We start from the raw sequence: 17,165 nt of genomic DNA, 5'->3' as shown, positions 1-17,165 counted from the left end.
AATATACAATCATGTCATCTGCGAACAGGGGCAATTTGACTTCCTCTTTTCCTAATTGAATACCCTTTATTTCTTTCTCCTGCCTGATTGCCCTAGCCAGAACTTGCAACACTATGTTGAATAGGAGTGGTGAGAGAGGACATCCCTGTCTTGTGCCAGTGTTCAAAGGGAATGCTTCCAGTTTTTACCCATTCAGTATGATATTGGCTGTGGGTTTGTCATAAATAGCTCTTATTATGTTGAGATACGTCCCATCAATACCTAGTTTATTGAGAGTTTTTAGCGTGAAGGGCCGTTGAACTTCATCGAAGACCTTTTCTGCATCTATTGAGATAATCATGTGGTTTTTGTCTTTGGTTCTATTTGTATGATGGATTACATTTATTGATTTGCATATGTTGAACCAGCCTTGCATCCCAGGGATGAAGCCAACTTGATCGTCGTGGATAAACTTTTTGATGTGCTGCTGGATTTGGTTTGCCAGTATTTTATTGAGGATTTTCGCATCGATGTTCATCAGGGGTATTGGTCTAAAATTCTCTTTTTTTGTTGTGTCTCTGCCAGGCTTTGGTATCAGGATGATGCTGGCTTCATAAAATGAGTTAGGGAGGATTCCCTCTTTTTCTATTGATTGGAATAGTTTCAGAAGGAATGGTACCAGCTCCTCTTTGTACCTCTGCTAGAATGCGGCTGTGAATCCATCTGGTCCTGGACTTTTCTTTGTTGGTAGGCTATTAATTATTGCCTCAATTTCAGAGCCTATTATTGGTCTATTCCGGGATTCAGCTTCTTCCTGATTTAGTCTTGGAAGGATGTTTGTGTCCAGGAATTTATCCATTTCTTCTAGGTTTTCTAGTTTATTTGTGTAGAGGTGTTTATAGTATTCTCTGATTATAGTTTGTATTTCTCTGGGATCTGTGGTGATATCCCCTGTATTGTTTTTTATTGCATCTATTTATTCTTCTCTCTTTTCTTCTTTATTCGTTTTGCTAGTGGTTTATCAATTTTGTTGATCTTTTCAAAAAACCACCTCCTGGATTCATTGATTTTTTTGAAGGATTTTTTTGTGTCTCTGTCTCCTTCAGTTCTGCTCTGATCTTAGTTATTTCTTGCCTTCTGCTAGCTTTTGAATGTGTTTGCTCTTGCTTCTCTAGTTCTTTTAATTGTGATGTTAGGGTGTCAATTTTAGATCTTTCCAGCTTTCTCTTGTGGGCATTTAGTGCTATAAATTTCCCTCTACACACTGCTTTAAATGTGTCCCAGAGATTCTGGTATGTTGTGTCTTTGTTCTCATTGGTTTCAAAGAACATCTTTATTTCTGCCTTCATTTCGTTGTATACCCGGTAGTCATTCAGGAGCAGGTTGTTCAGTTTCCATGTAGTTGAGCGGTTTTGAGTGAGTTTCTTAATCCTGAGTTCTAATTTGATTGCACTGTGGTCTGAGAGACAGTTAGTTGTGATTTCTGTTCTTTTACAATTGCTGAGGAGTGCTTTACTTCCAAGTATGTGGTCAGTTTTGGAGTAAGTGCGATGTGGTGCTGAGAAGAATGTATATTCTGTTGATTTGGGCTGGAGAGTTCTGTAGATGTCTATTAGGTCCGCTTGGTGCAGAGCTGAGTTCAATTCCTGGATATCCTTGTTAACTTTCTGTCTCATTGATCTGTCTAATGTTGACAGTGGGGTGTTGAAGTCTCCCAATATTATTGTGTGGGAGTCTGAGTCTCTTTGTAGGTCTCTAAGGACTTGTTTTATGAATCTGGGTGCTCCTGTATTGGGTGCATATATATTTAGGATAGTTAGCTCTTCTTGTTGAATTGATCCCTTTACCATTATATAATGGCCTTCTTTGTCTCTTTTGATCTTTGTTGGTTTAAAGTCTGTTTTATTAGAGACTAGGATTGCAACCCCTGCTTTATTTTGTTTTCCATTTGCTTGGTAGATCTTCCTCTATACCTTTATTTTGAGCCTATGTGTGTCTCTGCACGTGAGATGGGTCTCCTGAATACAGCACGTTGATGGGTCTTGACTCTTTATCCAATTTGCCAGTCTGTGTCTGTTAATTGGGGCATTTAGCCCATTTATATTTAAGGTTAATATTGTTATGTGTGAATTTGATCCTGTCATTTTGATGTTAGCTGGTTATTTTGTTCATTAGTTGATGCAGTTTTTTCCTAGCATCAATGGTCTTTACAATTTGGCATGTTTTTGCGGTGGCTGGTACCAGTTGTTCCTTTCCATGTTTAGTGCTTCCTTCAGCACCTCTTGTAAGGTAGGCCTGGTGGTGACAGAATCTCTCAGCACTTGCTTGTCTGTAAAGGATTTTATTTCTCCTTCACTTTCGAAGCTTAGTTTGGCTGGATATGAAATTCTGGGTTGAAAATTCTTTTCTTTAAGAATGTTGAATATTGGCCCCCACTCTCTTCTGGCTCCCCCACTCTCTTCTGGCTTGTAGAGTTTCTGCTGAGAGATCCATTGTTAGTCTGATGGGCTTCCCTTTGTGGGTAACCCAACCTTTCTCTCTGGCTGCCCTTAACATTGTTTCCTTCATTTCAGCCTTGGTGAATCTGACAATTATGTGTCTTGGAGTTGCTCTTCTCGAGGAGTATCTTTGTGGTGTTCTCTGTATTTCCTAAATTTGAATGTTGGCCTGCCTTGCTAGATTAGGGAAGTTCTTCTGGATAATATCCTGAAGAGTGTTTTCCAACTTGGTTCCTTTCTCCCCGTCACTTTCAGGTACACCAATCAGACGTAGATTTGTTCTTTTCACGTATTCCTATATTTCTTGGAGGCTCTGTTCATTTCTTTTTACTCTTTTTTTCTCTAAACTTTTCTTCTGGCTTGATTTTATTCATTTGATCTTCAAATAACCTTGATAACCTTTCTTCCACTTGATCAAATTGGCTACTGAAGCTTGTACATGTATCTCGTAGTTCTCGTGCCATGGTTTTCAGCTCCGTCAGGCCATTTAAGGTCTTCTCTATGCTGTTTATTCTAGTTAGCCATTCGTCTAATCTGTTTTTCAAAATTTTTAGCTTCTTTGTGATGGGTTCGAGCATCCTCCTTTAGCTCGGAGAAGTTTATTATTACCAATCGTCTGAGGCCTACTTCTGTCAGCTCCTCAAAGTCATTCTCTGTCCAGCTTTTTTGGTTGCTGGTGAGGAGTTGTGTTCCTTTGGAGGAGAAGAGGTGCTCTGAGTTTTAGAATTTTCAGCTTTTCTGCTCTGGTTTCTCCCCATCTTTGTGGTTTTATTTACCTTTGGTGTTTGATGATGGTGACCTACAGGTGGGATATTGGTATGGATGTCCTTTCTGTTTTTCCTTCTAATAGTCAGGACCCTCAGCTGCAGATGTGTTGGAGTTTGCTGGAGGTCCACTCCAGACCTTGTTTGCCTGGGTATCACCAGCGGAGGCTGCAGAACAGCAAATATTGCAGAACGGCAAATGCTGCCTGATGCTTCCTCTGAAGCTTTGTTTCAGAGGGGTACCCGGCTGTATGAAGTGTCAATTGGCGCCTATGGGGAGGTGTCTCCCAGTTAGGCTACTCGGGGTTAGGGACCCACTTGAGGAGGCAGTCTGTCCATTCTCAGATCTCAGACTCTGTGCTGGGAGAACTCACTACTCTCTTCAGAGCTGTCAGACAGTGACCTTTAAGTCTGCAGAAGTTTCTGCTGCCTTTTGTTCAGCTATGCCCTGTCCCCAGAAGTGGAGTCTACAGAGGCAGGCAGGCCTTCTTGAGCTGCGGTGGACTCCACTCAGTTCGAGCTTCCCGGCTGCTTTGTTTACCCACTCAAGCCTCAGCAATGGCGGACGCCCCTCCGCCAGCCTCAGTGCCGCCTTGCAGTTCGATCTCAGACTGCTGTGCTAGCAGTGAGCGAGGCTCTGTGGGCGTGGTACCCTCCGAGCCAGTCGCAGGATATAATATCCTCATGTGCCATTTGCTAAGACCACTGGAAAAGCACAGTATTAGGGTGGGAGTGTCCTGATTTTCCAGGTACCATCTGTCACGGCTTTCCTTGGCTAGGAAAGGGAATTCCCCAACCCCTTGTGCTTCCTGGGTGAGGCGATGCCTCGCCCTGCTTCCGCTCATGGTCCGTGGGCTGTACCCACTGTCCAACAAGCCCCAGTGAGGTGAACCCGGTACATCAGTTGGAAATGCGGAAATCACCTGTCTTCTGCGTTGCTCACGCTGGGAGCTATAGACTGCAGCTGGTCCTATTCTTACTTCTTGGAACTCTGCCTTCTTTATTCATATGTAATACAAAACTTCTAAGGTTTTTTTGTTTTGTTTTGTGGTTTTTGAGATAGAGTCTCGCTTGTTCGCCCAGGCTGTAGTGCAGTGGCGGGATCTCAGCTCACTGCAAACTCCGCCTCCCGGGTTCACGCCATTCTCCTGCCTCAGCCTCTTGAGTAGCTGGGACTACAGGTGCCCGCCACCACGCCCGGCTAATTTGTTTGTATTTTTAGTAGAGATGGGGTTTCACCGTGTTAGCCAGGATGGTCTCGATCTCCTGACCTTGTGATCCGCCCGCCTCGGCCTCCCAAAGTGCTGGGATTACAGGCATGAGCCACCGCGCCCCGTCAAAACTTCTAAGGTTTTAATGGAGAAGAGCTAGAGTAAAAGGATTTCTATGGACAGAAGAAACAGTTGTTCATCAACTCTTTCCCTTGTGGCTTCACGTCTCCCCTAAGGACCTCTCATGTTGGTTTCGTCTTACAGTATAGTCAGTGGCAGTTTTCCTCTTCCCATTCCTTCCTATGTCTGATTTAGAATGCCGTTTCAAGTATCGATATAAGTATTTTGCCTGTTTCTTTTAGCACGGCTGTGAAGGGCTGACATTTTCAGAAGGCATTTACTGCAAAAAACAAAGAAATGGAAGAATCCATCACGTATATATAGTTAAGTTTCTAAAATATGTATTTGCAATCCCAGTAGTTCTACTAGGATAAATAGCAAAAATTCTCCAGCCGTGAAGTGTTGGTCTTTCCTTTCCTTGTTATCTTGATTCTCTTTTACTTCATTTCACATGCTAGACCCCATCATGTTTTCCCACTGTGTGCCCCGCCCCACCCTCCAAAGAACATTCTCTTCCTGGGACCTGTTTGAAAAACATTGAACTTTGTCTTGTTTCATATCCCTAGTACAAAGTTGAATATCCCTAATATGAAACCTGAAATCGGAAATGCTCTAAAATTCAAAACTTTTTTTTTTTTTTGAGACAAAGTCTTCCTCTGTCACTCAGGCTGGAGTGCAGTGGCATAGTCTCAGCTCACAGCAGTCTCCGCACCCTCCCCCAACCCTGTCACCATGGGTTCGAGCGATTCTCCCACCTCAGCCTACCAAGTAGCTGGGACTACAGGCACCTGCCACCACACCCAAGTAATTTTTTGTATTTTAGTAGAGATGAGGTTTCACCACGTTGGTCAGGCTGGTCTCAAACTCCTGACCTCAAGTGATCCACCCGTCTTGGCCTCCCAAAATGTTGGGATTACAATCATGAGCCATTGCGCCTAGCCAAAAATCCAAAACTTTTTGAGCACTGACGTGATGCTTAAAGGAAATACTCATTGGAGTATTCTGCATTTTGGATTTTTGGGTTAAGGATGTTGAACCAGTAGGTAAAATGCAAACATTGCAAAATCCAAAAAAATTTAAAAACCATAAACAGTTCTGGTCTCAACCATTTCGGATAAGGGATACTCAACCCATAATCTGTTCTTTTCTGTTTTCTGGTTGGAAGGGCATATTGGCTTTATAGCTAATTTACACAGCATTGGTGTTTAATACACAGTGAGTCCAACTAGATCTCACTCAGACCTATCAATAGTTTATTAGTGTCGCTCACTTCTGGAACATTCTGTGATGTTTTACTTGGATGAGTTCTTTTACCTCTCTTGGGAAATAGTCATACCAAAGTCTGCTTATTACTACAATGTGTTATCTATTATACATTGTCCAATTTTCAACTCAAAATTACTAGACAGGCAAAGAAAAAGTAAAAGTATAACCCTTACTCAAGAAAAAAAGCAATCAGTAGAAACTATGAGTGGGCCCAGATGTTGGATTTAGCAGACAAAGACTTCAAAGCAGCTATTATAATATGTTTAAAGAATTGAAAGAAAATATGGCATCAGTTATCAAATGGAAAATCTAAGCAGATGATATAAAAATAATATTCTAAAGTTGAAAAGTGTAGTTACTGAAATTAAAAATTTAAAGACAGCCTCAACAGCAGATTAGAGATAGCAAAAGAAAGATTCAGTGACTTTGAACCCAGCTCTGTAGAAATTACTAAACTGATGACTCTCACGTAGCATCCTTCACCTCTAGTTTGGTTTTATATACAATGTTTTAACTCTTTTTGCTATTTTTTCTCTTTACTTTCTATGATGGAAACATTTTGTGCTTTGATTTTAATGGCTATATCACAGTTATATACATCTTTACAAACTCATCAAATTGTATACTTTATTTATATATTTATTTTTTGAGATAGGGTCTCACTGTATCTCCCAGGCTGGAGTACAGCTGAAATTAGCTGGGACTATAGGTGGGCACGAGTGTGCCCAGCTAATTTTTGTATTTTTTGTAGAGATGGGGTTTCACCATGTTGGCCAGTCTGGTCTCAAACTCCTGGGCTCAAGCATTTATCCCACCTCAGACTCCCAAAGTGCTGGGATTATAGGTGTGAGCCACTATGCCTGGCTGGTATAGCTTGTTTTTTGTTTTTTGTTTTTTTTTTTTTTTTTTTTTTTTTGAGACGGAGTCTCGCTCTATTGCCCAGAGTGGAGTGCAGTGGCGCGATCTTGGCTTACTGAAACCTCCGTCTCCTGGGTTCAACCCATTCTCCTGCCTCAGCCTCCTGAGTAGCTGGGATTACAGGTGCACGCCATCATACCCAGCTAATTTTTGTATTCTTAGTAGAGATGGAGTTTCACCATGTTGGCTCGAGATTGTCTCGATCTCCTGACCTCAGTCCACCCGCCTCGGCCTCCCACAGTGCTGGCATTACAGGCCTGAGCCACCATGCCCAGCCGCTGGTATACTTTAAATGGATGTAATTCATTGCAGATTATACCTCAATAAATTTTTATTTAGTTTTTTGAGACTGAGTTGCTCTGTTGCCCAGACTGGAGTGCAGTGGCACGATTTCGGCTCACTGCAACCTCTGCCTCCTGGGTTAAAGCGATTTTCTTGTCTCAGCCTCCCCAGTAGCTGGAATTACAGGCGTGTGCCACCATGATCAGGTTGTTTTTGTATTTTTAGTAGAGATGGGGTTTTCACCATGTTGGCCCTGCTGGTGTCCAACTCCTAACTTCAGGTGATCCACCCGCCTCAGCCTCCCAAACTGTTGGGATTATAGGCATGAGCCACTGCACCCGGCACCTATACTTACTTAGTTATATATACATATAGTTATTTTTAGTTTTATCAAAATATGTATATATAACTATGTACGTATAATTATTTTTAGTAATATCAAAAAACCATAGCTACCATTATGATTTAGCAAAATACTGTTTACCCCAAAGCCAAGTGTTATGTATTAATGATATTTTTTCCTTTTTGAGTTTTCTTCCCCACAGGTTTTCTGATCTTTTTTTTGTTCTCTAACTTTCTATTATAGCTATATACTCCTTTCTCTGTTTAATTTTCTTTTTAACTAGAAGACGTCCGTTAGTAGTTCTTTTAATGAATATCTGTGGTTAAACTCTTAGTCTTTCCAGTGTCTGAAATATCCTCATTTTTTGTGTGACAGGTCACTTTTCTCCCCTCAACATTTTGGACATACCTCATTTCCAACAGACATTTGTTACTTCCGTTAGAGTCTGCTGTCATTCTCATAATTGTTCCTTGTGGAAATGTCTATATATAAAATCTCAGAACTATGTATTTTTAACATATACACATATATTTATTTTAAAATGTATAATTAAGTTATTAGTAGTAGTAGTAGTTTTTTTTTTTTTTTTTTTTGAAGGAGCCACCACCTCCCAGGTTCAAGTGATTCTCCTGTCTCAGCCTCCTGAGTAGCTGGGATTATAGGCGTGCACCACCATGTCTGGCTGATTTTTGTATTTTTAGTGGAGACATGGTTTCACCATGTTGGCCAGGGTGGTCTCCAACTCCTGACCTCAGGTGATCCACCTGCCTCGGCCTCCCAAAGCGCTAGGATTACAGGCATGAGCCACCACTCCTGGCCTTGTTATTATTGACTATTGTCACCCTGTTGCACTATCAACTAGTAGGCCTTATTTATTCTAGAACCTCGTTTTAAGGTATCCTGAATGTGGCTTTTTTTGTTTGTTTTTTTTCTGAGACAGAGTCTCACTCTGTTGCCCAGGCTGGAGTGCAGTGGCGCGATCTTGGCTCACTGCAACCTCTGCCTCCTGGGTTTAAGCGATTCTCCTGCCTCAGCCTCCTGAGTAGCTGGGATTACAGGTGCATGCCACCACGCCTGGCTAATTTTTGTATTTTTAGTAAAGACGGGGTTTCACCATGTTGGTCAGGCTTGTCTCAAACTCCTGACCTCGTGATCCGCCCGCCTTGGCCTCTGAAAGTTCTGAGATTATAGGCGTGAGCCACCATGCCCAGCCCAATGTGGGTTTTATTTTTTTAACTTGAATTTTATTTATGCTTTCTGATTTTATAATAGTTAACTTGCAGTAAAAGTAAACTGGTTGTCTAAATAAATAAGCTGATTTCCTATACTAGTTTAGAGTCTTTGTTTTCTTAAACCGTATTAAAGAGATTTAATTACAAAAGTAAAATTGAGGCTTTTGTCTTTTTTTTTGGCCACTGTAATTTGCTGACTGACTTAACATTTGTCTTCACAGTAAACATTGTAAATAAACACTGATGTTTGTTGTGTAGTATATAAAAATATTATTTAGGAGTGGTGAGATTTAAACTTTTACAAACCTGTAATATATATAGTAGAGCAACACTGGACAAATAACCTTTTCAGCTTAATTGGAGATGTTCTATAAATGTTCATTTGCATATATACAGCACATACAATACTTGGCATATGTAAAAGCACATCTTTATGCTCTTTCAATTAAAATTGATTATTATTATTATTTTCTTTTGAGACAGAATCCCTCTCAATCACCCAGCTGGTGTGCTAGTGGTACGATCAGGGCTCACTGCAACCAGTTTTTCTGCCTCAGCCTCCTGGGTAGCTGAACTACAGGGATGTGCCACCATGCCCACCTAATTTTTGTATTTTTAGTGAAGAGGGGTTTCACCATGTTGGCCAGGCTGGTCTCAAACTCCTAACCTCAGGTGAGCTGCCCGCCTCAGCCTCCCAAACTGCTGAGATTACAGGCGTGAGTCACCGCACCCGGTCTAAAATTAATTACTTTTTAAGACCCTCTTGGTGGGAACAGACTTTCATGGTATTTATAGTTATAATAGTTTGGAATCAAAGTAGTCGAGTGCTACTTTTTTCCCTCTGTACATCCTATCCCTAATGCCTTTATTATCTTTTGTTTCTTACTTGAGAGCTTTATTTGCTTCATAACTTTTTTTTTTTTTTTTTTGAGACGAAGTTTCACTCTGTCACCCAGGCTGGAGTGCAGTGATGCAATCTTGGCTTACTGCAACCTCCGCCTCCCGAGTTCAAGTGATTCTCCTGCGTCAGCCTCCTGAGTAGCTGGGATTACAGGCATCTGCTACCACGTCTGGCTAAATTTTTGTATTTTTAGTAGAGACGGGGTTTCACCATGTTGGCCAGCCTGGTCTTGAATTACAGACCTCAGGTGATCCACCCACCTTGGTCTCCCGAAGTGCTGGGATTACAGGCATGAGCCACCGTGCCTGGCGCTTTGTAACCTTTTTATATCACCTTCCTGTTCCCCAGAGTGAAGTAGTTTCTTCTTTTTACAAATACTGTTTTTTGTTTTCTTTGTGTTTTGGGGTTTTTTTTTTTTTTTTTTTTTTTTTTTTTTTTTTGAGGCAGAGTCTCTGTTGCCAGGCTGGAGTGCAGTGGTATGATTTCGGCTCACTGCAGCCTCTGGCCCCTGGTTCAAGTGATTCTCCTGCCTCAGCCTCCCAAGTAGCTGGGATTACAGGCACAAATACTGTTTTTAATAAGAAAAGTAGAATAGGGACAGGCACAGTGGCTCACTCTTGTAATCCCAGCACTTTGGGAGGCTAAGGTGGGAGGATTGCCTGAGCCCAGGAGTTTGAGACCAGCCTAGGCAACATAGTGAGACCCTGTTTCTACAAAAAAAATTTTTTAATTAGCCCAGTCTGGTGGTGCACAACTCTTGTCCCAGGTACTTGGGAGTTCGAGGTGGGAGGATGGATCTCTTGAGCCCAGGAAGATTAAGGCCGCAGTGAGCTGTGATCATGCCACTGCACTCCAGCCTGGGCCACAGGTTTCAAAAAGAGAGAAAATTAGAATATACATTAGGGAGAAAAAAACTAAATAACCATATTCCTATCTACCTAGTGACCACCCCTATGAAGACGCTGGTACATGTTCTCATTGAAATCTTATTTTGAAATATTTTTGAATTTAAAAAATATTACCTTGGTTTTACGAATGTTTGCTTGTCTTTATGTTCAGCTACAATTTTCTAATCACAATGGTTTTACTTTTTCCTTGTCAGAAAGTGGAGCTGTTCCAAAAAGAAAAGACCCCTTAACACACACTAGTAATTCACTGCCTCGTTCAAAAACAATTATGAAAACTGGATCTGCAGGCCTTTCAGGCCATCATAGAGCACCTAGTTACAGTGGTTTATCCATGGTTTCTGGAGTGAAACAGGGACCTGGTCCTGCTCCTACCACTCATAAGGTATTCTGGGACAGTAACTTTAATTGCTGTGTTTTTGCAAATGTAAAAATTTTTAAGATACTATGCTTGCTTAAGTTGATTATAAGTACTTTGTAATACTTTAGAGAATAGATAAGCTTCCATAAAGTTAATTTTTTTTTTTTTTTAAACTCTTGTTGCCCAGGCTGGAGTGCAATGGTGCGATCTCGGCTCATTGCAACCTCTGCCTCCGAGGTTCAGGCGATTCTCAGCCTCCCAAGTAGCTGGAATTATAGGCATGCACCACCACGTCTGGCCAATTTTGTATTTTTAGTAGAGACGGGGTTTCTCCATGTTGGTCAGGCTGGTCTCGAACTCCCGACCTCAGGTGATCCACCCACCTCAGCCTCCCAAAGTGCTGAGATTATAGGCATGAGCCACCGCACCCAATCAAAGTCAATATTTTTTAAAATCTACAGAGCAACTTGCTCTAAAACTTTTTTTGGACCTCATTAGACATTTAATACCAAGTTTTGCTTACCCAGTCTGTTTTATATAATGCTATATATTTCATTTTAAATTTATTTTTAAAATTATTTCAGTCTATGTAAATGTTTTATAGCAGTAACATACCTAGAGTTTTGTCATGACTCTAACAAGGGTTAAAATTTGTTTTTATTTTGTAAAAACTAAATCTCTGGATAAAATCCTCTATAACTGACTTAATACCAAATATAGTTCTCTGGTGAATAGAGTTTTACCTTCAGGTAAATATACAATTTCTGGATTTTTATACTCTTTCTCCTATTTTTAAAGCTTGAATTCTGTGAACTTTAAGGTTATTTATGAAAAGTGTAAATGTTACGTTGTATTTTCACATTAAAATTTTGTATCCTTTAAGGGCACTCCAAAAACAAATAGGACAAATAAACCTTCTACCCCTACAACTGCTGCTCGTAAGAAAAAAGACTTGAAGAATTTTAGGAATGTGGACAGCAACCTTGCTAACCTTATAATGAATGAAATTGTGGACAAGTAAGTTTTGCCATCTAAATGTTTCATAGTTTTTATGTTTTAATTTTACTTAGAAAACATGTCAGGAGTGAAATAGATAATAAATACCTTGTCTGGTTTACATACTTAATTTTTATGATAGTTTTCAATTATCAATGTAGAAACCATTGCTTTACTGATTTAACTGTAGTTTAACAGTTAACATAAAAATAACTATATGTCATAGGGCTTAGGATTCATCTTGTAATAACTGGGTCCTGTTTGTATTGTAGAACTAACTGAGGTCTTGTTTCTTAGTGGAACAGCTGTTAAATTTGATGATATAGCTGGTCAAGACTTGGCAAAACAGGCATTGCAAGAAATTGTTATTCTTCCTTCTCTGAGGCCTGAGGTAAGAACTTTATATTATTATTTTTCTATAATACCATCTGTTACCAAATCCACTGTAGCAGTAGTAGTAAAGAAATATTTGAGCTATACTAGAATAATTCATTCATATAAGATAACAGTAGATTTAATGTTTTAAAAAAGACGAAACATTAACAATTGATGTTGAGAAGTTATTACAGAATAGGAAAATGGATATGAGTTCCTAATTTCCAATCCTTTTATATTTTTAGGGAAAGTGGGTAGTATGGTATAATTTTGTTTTGTTTTGGAGATGGAGTCTCACTCACTGTGTTGTCCAGGCTGGAGTGCAGTGGCATGATCTTGGCTTATTGCAACCTCTGCCTCCTGGGATTCAAGTGAGTCTCCTGCTTCAGCCTCCCAAGTAGCTGGGATTACAGGCATGTTCCACTATGCCCAGCTAATTTTTGTATTTTTAGTAGAGATGGGGTTTTGCTATGTTGGCCAGGCTGATCTTTCACACCTGATGTCAAGTTACCCACCCACTTCGGCCTCACAAGTGTGAGCCACTACATCTGGCCAAATTTTGATATCAAGGTGAGAGAGATTTAAAATTAAGAGAAGGTATAAAAATCAGCCTAGCGTGGTGGCGCACACTTGTAGTCCCAACTACTGGGGAGGCTGAGGCAGGAGAATTGTTTGAACCAGGAGGCAGAGGTTGCAGTGAGCTGAGATGGCACCACTGCACTCCAACCTGGGAGATAGAGCAAGATGCCGTCTCAAAAATAAAATAGGCTGGGTGCGGTGGTTCATGTCTGTAATCCCAGCCCTTCAGGAGGCTGGGGCGGGTGGATCACGAGGTCAAGAGATCAAGACCATCCTGGCCAATATGGTGAAACCCTGTCTTTACTAAAATTACAAAAATTAGCTGGGCTTGGTGGTGTGTGCCTGTAACCCCAGCTACTCGGGAGGCTGAGGCAGGAGAATCACTCGAACCCGGGAGGCAGAGCTTGCAGTGAGCCGAGATTGTGCCACTGCACTCTAGCCTGGAGACAGAGCAAGACTCTATCTCAAAAAATGAATAAATAAAAATTTTAAAAGATAAATAAATAAAAATAAATAAAATTAAGAGAAGAAAACCAGGCAGGTAGTGGCCCCTGACACAATGAATTTTCCCAGAATTGGATTGCTTGGGAACACAGCCTGAAGAATGTGGTAAACTCCATCTAAGGCTAAATACCAGCATGAGACTGATAATAAACAAGTACTTTATGGGAAAGCTTTTAAAAAATTTTTTTAAAAAGAGAGTAATTATACTGGAGAAAGAGAAATTAAGATAGAATCATTCTTTTTTTTTCGAGACGGAGTTTTGCTCGTTACCCAGGCTGGAGTGCAGTGGCGTGATCTCGGCTCACTGCAACCTCTGCCTTTGGACTTCAAGTGATTCTCATGCCTCATCCTCCCAAGTAGCTGGGACTACAGGCGTGCACCACCACACCTGACTAATTTTTGTATTTTTAGTAGAGACAGGGTTTTACCATGTTGGCCAGGCTGTTCTCAAACTCCTGGCCTCAGGTGATCTGCCCACCTTCGCCTCCCAAAATGCTGGGATTATAGGCAGGAGCCACTGCGCCTGGCCTGAAGAACAATTTTTAAAATAATTACTCTTAAGGATATTAAGTCCTCAAAGTAGATAGAGCCATTAAATGATGGGTAGGAACCGAATCTTGCATCCCATACTTTGTGACTCATTAAGGAAGATAGGTAATCTTGCAGTTGATGATAAATATTCGGCTTTCCATACTTAGCACTGTTTTGAATTTTTCCATTTCACAGATGGTATATTTAGTGCTGTTCCAATAATATTGCAAAAAAATAAATCTGAAGACTCACTTCTGGGTCACAGTTATTTCACTATTAACATTAAAATCTACGGGCCTATCTATAACATCTAGTGGAAATAAGCTGTGTGGCACATTGTGCTGGGTGCATTATTAAATGAATGTGCAAAGGTTTTATGGCTGTCTCAATTTTCCCATAGTCTGAGTCATTCACATACTGCCTTCATGCTGTTTATTACTTGTAAGTGAGTACCAACTGTACTAGAACTTCCTGAATATTTTTCAAGTCTGTTTTACTTATTACTCATTCTACGTACATAAAATCAGTGGTTTGATATGCTAGTTAGATTTTTGCTAATACCCAGTACAATAATTAGATAATTATTAAAATAGAAAGCATTTGTCATTGTGTGAACTGGGTTTATATCATGTACCACCTCAGGTCACACTTTGGGAAACGTAGCTTACATATTGAGCTAGTATTTTGCTGGAGTTATGTAAGATTAGTAAATGCTGTAGACTAAATATTGAGAAAAAAAAAAAAGCCCACTCAAAGAGGATTTATGTAATTATAGACCTGAAAAGGATCTTAGCAGTCTTCTGATCCATTCATTGATAAATAAACTAGTCCTAAGAGCTAAAATGACTTGCTTAAGATTTTAGTTAAGTGGTAGACCTGAGAAATACATTTCTAAGATTAGAACTGCCTCTTTAGTGCTATAGCTGCTACCTAATTCTTACATGTGGAGTTTTAGTATTTAAGGGTAGAAAAATATATCTAAAATTGTGAAGGTAATACCAAGGAAATATTTAGGCTATGCAAGAAGTCATTCAGCTTTTGCTTTACCCAGGCCTATAGGGAACATATCTAAAATAGTAAGTAACATGTGAATTTGAATTTAGGCATATTTTCATGGTAGTGACATAATGTGCAATTAAGAAGCTATAATATAAAAATGCCAGTTGCAGGTTATTTCAAATAAAGTTGAATAACCTGACCTCAGGAGGGGCAGAAACCTTAGGAAACTTAGTAAATTGAGACCTAAGGAAGAGCAAGATCTGTGGTAGAGCCAGGTCTCAAGGTTTATATCTTGGTACAAACTTGTCTATACATCACCACACCTGCCAAATGGAACTTTTTTTCCTTCTAGTTCAGATTTCCAAGAAAGGGAATATTATTGTCCTAGCTCAGCTTTTCACAATAGACTCACAAAATGAATCATGTTAAGCCTATGAATGGGTAAGACTTATCCCATAACATGCCTCCATTGTGCAAAAAATCAGCTTTATTCCTAATTCCCCATAGTAGGAAGCTTGCATAGACCACAATAGAGACATTGTTAGGTTACATCAAGAAGGTGAGTGGCAGGCATTCTTGAGTATACTGGAATTTTTATTTCATTGTAGAAACACAGAATCATAATTCGTCATCTAAAACTGGTTTTAAGGAGATAATACAAAAGATACTCACTTGAGATAGATTGCTCTCAGAATTACTTAAAACAAGTGCTTTAAATCTTGCTCATTCATGAAGCCATAGCCCTGGAGGGGATATTGAAAAACTTCTCCATCTTCCTTCAATCACATAGGACCATGTTTTAAATTATATTTTAACATTAAACATAATTTTTAAAAGTTGCAAATACTAATCTTTGAAAAAAACCTCAAACTGTATAGCAGAAAATAGAACATGCCCTCTCACCTAAAAGCAAGACTGCATTTTAAAGTATATCACAGTAATCTGTCTAAATACTTTAAATAGATCTACATAGATCTCTTCCATATCCTGTGCAGCTTGTCTATCATTTTGAGCTTTTTATATTTCTTATTTTGTTCTCTTGCTTAAATGTGATTCTTTGAGATTTATAGAAAATGTGATTGTTCTCCAGTTTTAAAAAGCTTTCCTCTGTCTACTAAAATTTCCATGAATTTCTTTCTTTTTTTTTTTTTTTTTTTTAAATTGAGACAGAGTCTCACTGTGTTCTCCAGGCTGGCCTCAAACTCCTAGGCTTAAGTGATCCTCCTGTCTCAGCCTCCCAAGTAGCTGAGATTACAAAAATTTCCATGAATTTCTAAATATGATGTTATCTTTCATATACCAGCTTAAACATCAGCCTTTCTTCTTTCAAAAATGTTAGAACTTACCTCTTTAAATAATCTTATGAAGCCATTTCTTAATTTTTGTTTCCTTTTCTAATCTACTAACTTGTATATCATAGTGAATGAACCCTTAGTTCCATCATACCACATACCTTCTACTCCTGTCCTCCTACTTTTTCTCTCCCAGGCTGGAGTACAGTGAATATTTAGTGCTTTTAAATATTATTCATTACCAAACCAAGTAGTGTACTGTTTTTTCCTTGTACAGCCTTTTTCCCCCCTAAATAATTGTGTTATTTTTTCATTTGTTTAATTTTCATCTTATTGATTGATAATTCTTCTTTTCCATTTCAGTCTAATTTCCACATGGCCAAACCAATCTAAAAACCTGTTAACTCAGATCTTTTTTTTTTCCCCAGAATACTTTTTCCTGGAACCACCACCTTTTCATTCAAGACCAAATGCTTTCCATGCCTCTTTCAAAGTGGTTGTTCTCTAATCTGTCTTCACTACCGTCATGATTTCCTTTTCCTTTTTTTCCTCTTTCTTTCTTATGTATCTCCTGTCTTTTAAATTCCATATTTTCCACATTCATAATTTATTTTCTCATTTTGATGGCTATATCTTTCAGTAACTGAGAAAAGGTTTGTGTGAGGGAATTTTTTGAGATGCTGTAGTTTTGAAAATATCTTTGTTCTGCTATCTTCTTTTATTAATAATTTGACTGGATGTCAAGATTTAAGTTGGAAACTATTTTCCCTGAGTATTTCGAAGGCATTATCTATTGTCTTCTAGCTTCCGGTGTTGCTTTGTATTAGAGACAGAAGATCAGGAATCAGGATAGCATTGGACTTCTTATTTCTATTTCCCAAAGCTTTTTGGATTTTCTCTTTATTCTTCTCTTCTGACATTTTATAATGATGTGCTTGATGCATTTTCTTTATATTATCTTTTTCCCTCTTGTACATTTCTTTCTTTTTTTCTGGGGGACAGGGGAGAAGAAGTCTCACTCTTCTCACCCAGGCTGGAATGCAGTGGTGCAATCTCCACTCACTGCACCCTTCGCCTCCTAGGTTCGAGTGATTCTCCTGCCTCAGCCT

The 17,165-nt window shown here is 39.5% G+C and overlaps 1 protein-coding gene across 4 annotated transcripts in view; it reads left to right on the top strand.

Moving 5' to 3' along the window:
- Positions 1-17,165, top strand: part of SPAST (spastin) — a 91,481-nt gene that overhangs the window by 40,204 nt on the left and 34,112 nt on the right. For all 4 annotated transcript variants that reach the window (XM_028831798.2, XM_015112061.3, XM_015112063.3 and 1 more), the window contains 3 exons: positions 10,617-10,804; positions 11,664-11,797; positions 12,074-12,167. In XM_028831798.2, coding sequence (XP_028687631.1) covers positions 10,617-10,804; positions 11,664-11,797; positions 12,074-12,167 — 416 coding nt within the window. The remainder of the gene's footprint in view (positions 1-10,616; positions 10,805-11,663; positions 11,798-12,073; positions 12,168-17,165) is intronic.

Source organism: Macaca mulatta, chromosome 13 (genome assembly GCF_049350105.2).
Source record: "Macaca mulatta isolate MMU2019108-1 chromosome 13, T2T-MMU8v2.0, whole genome shotgun sequence".
NCBI lineage: Eukaryota > Metazoa > Chordata > Mammalia > Primates > Cercopithecidae > Macaca > Macaca mulatta.
The sequence above is the reverse complement of the archived record's forward strand: the minus strand, read 5'-3'. Positions and strand labels throughout refer to the sequence as shown.